This window comes from Populus nigra, chromosome 7 (assembly GCF_951802175.1).
Source record: "Populus nigra chromosome 7, ddPopNigr1.1, whole genome shotgun sequence".
NCBI lineage: Eukaryota > Viridiplantae > Streptophyta > Magnoliopsida > Malpighiales > Salicaceae > Populus > Populus nigra.
The window spans coordinates 9,305,249-9,313,104 of record NC_084858.1 but is presented as its reverse complement, the minus strand read 5'-3'; the positions used below and the strand labels follow the sequence as shown (position 1 = coordinate 9,313,104).

At 29.0% G+C, this 7,856-nt stretch overlaps 1 protein-coding gene across 1 annotated transcript; it reads left to right on the top strand.

The window, feature by feature from the left end:
• Nucleotides 1-206: 206 nt before the first annotated feature.
• Nucleotides 207-785, top strand: LOC133698606 (agamous-like MADS-box protein AGL29). The gene has a single exon (XM_062121586.1). The coding sequence runs from the start codon at nt 207-209 to the stop codon at nt 744-746; it is 540 nt and encodes a 179-aa protein (XP_061977570.1). The 3' UTR covers nt 747-785.
• The last annotated feature ends 7,071 nt before the right edge of the window (nt 786-7,856 follow it).

The following is a 7,856-nucleotide window of genomic DNA, read 5'->3' as shown; positions in this document are numbered from 1 at the left end:
TTACTATAATAGAAAGAAAAAAACCATGAAGGAAATCTCTTTGAAGGAAAAAAAATCCTATGTTACTAATACTAAACCTATTTATAGGCAAGTCCAAGTCATTTTTTCAACATGCCTAAGTTCTCCACTATTTATATTCATTAACACCACAAGCAACTCATATATCTCTCTCTTTCCCGAGATTTGTAATAAGAAAAGAGTAAATAATGGGCAGGCGAAAGATAGAGATAGAGATGGTGAAAGATAGCAACTCTCGGCAAGTGACTTTCTCAAAGCGCCGAACAGGGGTTTTCAAGAAAGCCAACGAGCTTGCTACCTTGTGTGGTGTGCAAATTGCCATCATCGTTTTCTCTCCAGGGGGGAAACCATTTTCATTTGGCCACCCCAATGTCGAGTTTGTGGCTCAGAGGTTTCTAAATCAGGATAAGAAACCCAAGGCTTCGGCGGGTAGCCTTGTTGATTCTCAACAAGAGGCTAGATTGGAGAAGCTTAATAGTCAACTCAATGACATTCTCAGGAAACTTCAGTATGAAAGAAAGAGGGGGGAATTGCTAGAGAAGGCAATGAAATTAAAGGGTTCGGAACCCAAACTTATTGGTAAGCTAAATCTTGATGAACTTCGGAAGATGAAGGGAGAACTGGAGGAGCTTCAAGAAAAGTTGCGAGGGCGTGTTACAGAAATGGAGGCGTCCTCTTCACTGCTACTTCTGTCTAAGAAACCTACTAGAGAGAAACATCAGCAGTAGGTTTCTAAAATTTTAGAAAGTATTGACACCATCTCCTCTTATAGCTTCAAGGAAATGTAATTTGAGAATGTGGTTATGTTCCTAAATCCTAAATAGAGTTATGCTAATATGTGATTGGTTTTCTTTTCTTTTAATTGTTTTTCAATATTACTTTATTTAGTATTGTAAAAGGAAATATATCATAAGCATCTCAAAATAGATACATCCCAAGACATAAAATCATACCAATGAAAAATGACATTTACAAACTTGAAAATACAAGATAAAATAAATATTTCCTTTTTTTTCCTGAATAATAATAGCAGAGATCAATGAGAAAATATATACTTTGGCAATTACAACGAATTTGTAAAGGTTTTATTTCTTATTTAATATAGGAAAACAAATGATAAAATATGGATCAAAGAGAATTATTAATTTTTTATTTAATGACGAAGTAAAAGGAAAAGACCTGATTAATTGTTAAAAGAATCAAAAATCACCATAAGCCTTTCTTTACTATGTTTTGATATCTTCATTCCCAAAATATATTACAAAAACAAGTGCATCAGATACTAAAAATGATAATACTCAGAATGTTTGTTTCTATTAGTTATCAAGAGATCATTGCTTTGGAGGGTCTTTTAATTTTGCAATCATCATCCAAATTTTATCCCTTAAAATAAAAAAACAAATAATAGAAACAAAGTTAAATAAAAAAAAATTAATAAAAAAAATAAGAAAAAAAATTAACCAAAAGAGGAAACCCTAGGATGACTAACTTTAGTATTTACTAGATTATTAGCTCACACTACGTTGCGGGTTAGGTTTTTTTTTTTTTACATAAGAAAATATCCAAGCGTTGCGAATGCGCTTTTTAGCCCAGGCAAGTCCTTCCTTGGGAGACTTTAATAATAATAAAAAATTCATCATTAACTTAAAATATGATGCATATTAAATTATATATTTTTAAACACTGATATAGTGATATATTAGATGATATTTGTTTTAAAATATTGACACGACTGCATATTGAATTAATCAAGTTAATTTGTCAAATTTACGACCTAGGTCATGACACCATGATAATTCTAAAACAAATAAAAATAAATTATGAAGGCTAATTCCTAATTAACTAGCCCAATTTTCAAAGATGAAATTGAAAAAAAAAGACAAAAAAAATTCTCCAAGTTAACCTAAGGCAACCTACCCAACCCATGACTCAGGTAATGAGATTGAGATAACCCTATAGAAATCAATAAAAAAAACTACAACGCTTGATTTTCAATCAATCCAATATTGAAAGATAAATTTGAAAAAAAATAATTAAAAAAGAATAAAAAAAACAACCTAAGTCAACTCGAGTTAACCTATTAAACTCGTTACTTGAGTCATGAGATTATGATAACTTCATAATAATCAAGTAAAAAGATTTATGAAGCTTCATTTCCAACAAATTCAATGTTGAATGTTAAAATCGAGGAAAAAAACTAAATTCATAAGACCTAAATAACTCTATAGAAAGCACATTGAAAAATACTATATAGTTTAATTCCTAAACAACCTAATATTGAAGGATAAAATTGAAAAAAAAAAGCTAAATAAAAATATCAAGTTGTTGGAGGGTGAAATTGAAAAACAAATTAAAAAATACCCTAAAAAAATGAACTGAGTCAAGTCAAGGCAACCTGCCAAACTTATGATCAATGTTATAAGATCGGGGTAACTATATTAAAAATAAATCAAAAAAATACAAAACCTAATTTCGAACCAAACTAGTGTTGAAAAATGATATCAAAAAAGAAATAAAATAGAATAAACATCTTAAAAAGATAACTCGATTCAACTTGAGTTAACCTATAAAACTCATAGCTTGGGCCATGAAATTAGGATAAATTAATAGCAACCAAATTGAAAAAATTATGAAGCTCCACTTTGAATAGAAGTGATGTTGAAGGTTAAAATGGGAAAAAAAAACTAAATCCATTATACTTGTATATAATCCAACAAAAAAAATTATAAAGTGAAATTTTCAAAACAATCTAATTTTAAATGATAAAATTGAAAAAATATAAAATATTATTCTAGTAAATAGTGTTTAGTGAATAGTATCTTGTGGATGTGACTATAGTAATTTAGTTACACCTTTTAATGTTTTTGTAAATAGCCTATCCAATCGCTTACATGCACACACAAACACATATTGGAACATACGTTGTACACCGTATTATAAACACAAACACATTTTGGGACCAACTATAACATCACTTTTGATCTTTTTTTTTCTTTCAGAGCTTTTCTATTACCCTAGCCAAAAGAAAATTGTAACTCAATTACTCCCTCCTGTCTTTTCTCGAATCAAGTTGTGTCATAAGTGTTGTTTTCCCAATTTAGGCGTCACCTCGATTGATTTAGGTTTCATCCCTTCTTGGCTTGGGCGTTGCTTGTCTTTTTTTGGGATATCCTTTGGCTTGAGTTGTGTTTGTCTGTGCACTTCATATTTTTACCACTAAGATTTTGGTTTCATAGAGAGCATTTTGCTATTGTACCATCCTAACAAAGTTACATATCTTGTGTTTTCATTTTTACCCATAAACAACTAGATTTTGTTACCATTAATCTTAGGGCTTAGTTTTTACAAGACTATGGATTGAGTTGGTTGCTTATTAGCTATATATAGGCCAACCTTAGGAAGAGAAGAAGATCAAGGGAATAGAGAAAAGTGATTTTTTAAGGAACTACATAGATTGAAGACCATAATGAGAGGTGGAGGGTTTATATATCTTCTTTTTGGGTTATTAGTGTTGGAGTAAAAACCTTTTGATTTCAGTTAAGGCTTTTACAACCTTAGGAGTTCTAGTTACCCAGCCTAGTCCAATCAACTTCATGTCTTACTATGTTAGGTATATTTATGTTTAGTTTCTTATTGTCTTCTATTGTCAAGTTCAAATAACTTATAATGTATGCTTATATTTATAAGTTTTTATGTGTTGATGATTTTTTAAAACTATTATGACCTGAGAAATTAATGTAGATTGAAAAATCATTACATGTATATTGTGTGTATAGTTTGTGATGTTGATAACATGTGGAAGACAAGGATTGCCTCTAATAAGCCCTTTGAGAAAAGATCGAGTTTCTAATTCTTATTTCCAAATAATGCCGACCACCTTACTCATCGTGAGTTGTTTAGTATCACTAGAATTTGAGGTTGTAGATGTGGCATATTGGAACTATTTGTTATTGATGAGAATGTGAATATTATGGATGTCGGTAAAGGTTTCTTTATTAGTTTTTATTTTCTAGTTTATCATTTATGACTGATGTTGTGTTGTGTTATGTTGATTGACGATGTATATTTTACCATTCTCAAGATATTTTTTTAGAAGTTAACCCTAAGCCAACCAATGTAGATCTTTTAAAAGACCTATGTATTTAAGTCTAGTTGGAGTAAGAAGTTTTCTTTCCAATATTGTTTTCAAAACTGCATTCGGCTAAAACCCCTACAAACTTTCATCTTATGTTTGATATGCCCTTGATCATATTTGCATTTTTTATGGTTTGATTCCATTCTATTTTTATCCCAATGATGAAGCTATCAAGACATTTTTGGTTGATTCCTTTTGGTTTTTCAACAAAAATATCAAAATCACTCACTCATACATCTTACATCTTGAAACAAGTTTACAAGGGTTTTTAGGTTTCAATCCACAACTAAAAGGTCCATTGGGCTATTATTTAAAACTTTCAAAAAAAATATAGTAAATCTTTGTTTTCCAATTACATCTAAATTGTTTTGGTTATTCACTATATGTATCTAAGGTAAATAGACTTTATATGGGTCATTACTTTAGGTATTAAAGGGGAATAGCTCTTCCTTGGGTTTTTTTATTAAAAAAAAACAAAATTTGGTTATTAACTTTTAGTGTTCAAGGTACATGGACTCTATATGGGCCATGACTTATGGACCCTAAAAGGAGCAACAACCTTCCTCTTGTTTTTAAAGTAATAAAATACGCATAAGAATCTCTAAACCTAATATTCACCAAATAATAGGAGTAATGGTTTTTTCCTAAAAAAACACATATATGTATGCCTAGAGATGAATAAGTAAAAGCTAAATAAAATGGAATATGAAAGGGTGATTATTAAAATAGCACACCACAAACAATGAATCTCTAAAAGGTCATTGTTAAAAAACTTTGTTTGCAAGGGACCCGTATGTCATTAGATCTTCCTCCAAGTAGATGAACTTATATAGGTCACTATTTGGATAAGACTAGGACATACAATATTCATTCAACAAATATTGTAAATGAATATTACTATAGGATAGATGAATCTTAATAAAACATTATTCATGAACATGTTTTAGGGTATGGGTTAGGTTCAAAGAGCCTAAACATAATGTCATTGGTTATTTATTAGCATGACTTGATAGATTATTAGTCAGAGTCCATGATTAAAGAGTAACCAATTATAGACATATCAATTCACTGGTTGTTATCAAAAAGATAATAATTGAGATGGGTAAGATGAACCCGATCTTAGAATGGTTAAACTTGAACCAACCAAACAGGGTTTAACTTATGGGAATAGATCTATTATCACTCATATAGATAAAATACTAGTAGATTAGGCACAATAGAATATTAAGAATAGAAGACGAGAATAGCAATACTGCTTACCTCAATTAGGATACTTTAGGACGATAGTATTTTCCCTTTACTATAACAAGTTCCTTACCTTAAAAATCTATGAATTAGTCAAGGTTTTCTAGTGAATATAATACTAGGTGGCAACTTTTTTTTAACATATAATCTTTTTCCTCTCTAAACACAAACAAAAATACCATTTTCCCCTTTTATAGAAAATAGGACTTTGATCATCGCAATGTCATGTGAGACAATTATTTAGGGTTTATAATTATTCTTATTCTTATTATTTATTATTTAATAATAATTATGCAATTAGGAATGATAAGCATATTGAAAAATATACTTTTATGTTTATATAAAAACTCATGAGGAATAATTTGTTAGTGATGAACGTAGTAATAGGCTAGCTTTTTTTGCATGGGATGAAATTAAAATAAGCTAGTGATATTAATATATCTAGGACCATTTAAAAGCTAGTTGACTATTTTGATTTTAATATAGTCATGTCTATGTGATTTATTATCTTGCATGCATGATTTATGTACAACTTGCAAATTTATATGATTAATTGATATCATGTCAGTCTAGGTATAAGATCTTTTTTATTTATTTTTAGTGCCATTAATAATGTCATTTTGCCTATTCTAAAAATTGAGATTGGATCTAGGGCTCAATTTTATGCCTTTAGACATATGTTGTGTAGATGGATTTGAGTTTAAAGCCCATGTTCTTAATATTTTAAATCTATTTTTAGTTGGATTCTTTTTTTAATGGAATTGGTTTGGGCCTAGGTTCTAATTTTATTTTTTAAATCTAGGTATGGGCTTTTAATTTTGATAATGGGCTTTAGGCATTCTCTTTGTCCTTCTAAGTTAAATCTAATGGTTTGGTTCCTTTTAGGTGGGAGATTAAAAAAATAATTAGTCTCCAAATCATTTTATTTAGGACTGCTTAGAAAAAGCCTAATGAACACATCATTTATGATGAAATAGTACACACACAAATTGGACTTTGCATGAAGAAATTTTCTTAGGATAGTAAAGTACAATAACCTCATTATGATGGCATACTTGGATAGTCGAGGTTCTTCTTAGTTGTATAACCAATCCTCTTAGCAAAAAAAAACTTTTAAGATCAATGTTGGATATTCTTTTTAATTTTCATATTTAAAAAACTTGAGTGAAATTCTATTTTCATCAAATAACAAAAAGCTTTTAAGATTAGTGTTGGATTTTTATTAATTTTCACATTTAAGAAACTTGAGTGGAATTCATACAACATTATTTTTTTTATCGCCTAACCATCATCGTATGACACCAATAGTATAAAACCATTGTCATATACCATTTTTCTTAATTTGGTTTAGGTGATACATGGAAGTGGATTAAGGAAGAATAGTTCATTAGGTATAACTAGAATCCTAATATATAATGTCTTTTTTTACAAGATATTCTTATGAGAATACCAATTGTTTGTAAGAGCCTCTTCGATATGTTTTCTAACTTCCTATTAATTCTAGGTTATATGATATACTTGTCTAACGAATACTCAAATGATCATTGAGCTTTGTTTCATGAGTAGAGTAATCAAGGGAGGTGCATCTCTAAAATAAATAAAACCTAGAACTTTTACAAAAGAAAATCATCTCTATATTATTTGGATTATAAGAGTAAATTTAAAATTGTTAGATTTTAGAGAAAACCTAGAACTTTTACAAAAGAAAATCATCTCTATATTATTTGGATTATAAGAGTAAATTTAAAATTGTTAGATTTTAGAGAAAACCTAGAACTTTTACAAAAGAAAATCATCTCTATATTATTTGGATTATAAGAGTAAATTTAAAATTGTTTGATTAATTCAATTAGTAACAAATACAATATTTTACTATTGAGCAATGGTTGAACATTTATTAGTATTATCATTATCTTTCAACTATAGAAAATTACCTAAATGGATGAGCTTTGGGGAGTGATTATGACATATTTGAATATGATAAAAACAAATAAAGCATAAAAAGATAGAATTTTTTTGTAAAAGGTCTCAACATTTAAAGCCTTGATTCATATTTTATTAATGAATATTGCTCTCCAATATAATATGTCCTTTTATAAGGTTTATAACTTTTTAAATAAGCCAATAACTTATCTTTACAAGGTGTAAAAGTTAGAATCTTAAATCAAATAGAAAAAACAACATGAAATCTAAAATTAAACTAAAAGGAAAGATAACAAAATTGGTTTAAACAACATCTTCCAGGTGTAATTTGAATTTTTTTTTCACCTCAACTACTTATAGAGAGTTGACCTTTATAGAACTGGGCTTTTAAAACTTTCTGACTAAATTGGAGCCCTGTCCACCTATTTGGATGGAAAGTTATGGATTTTTTTTTATCAAGCTAGTTGTTTGATCCTATTAAGAAGTTATCGGGCTTAGCTATGCTCCACTAGTTTATAAATAAGTCTATTAGGCT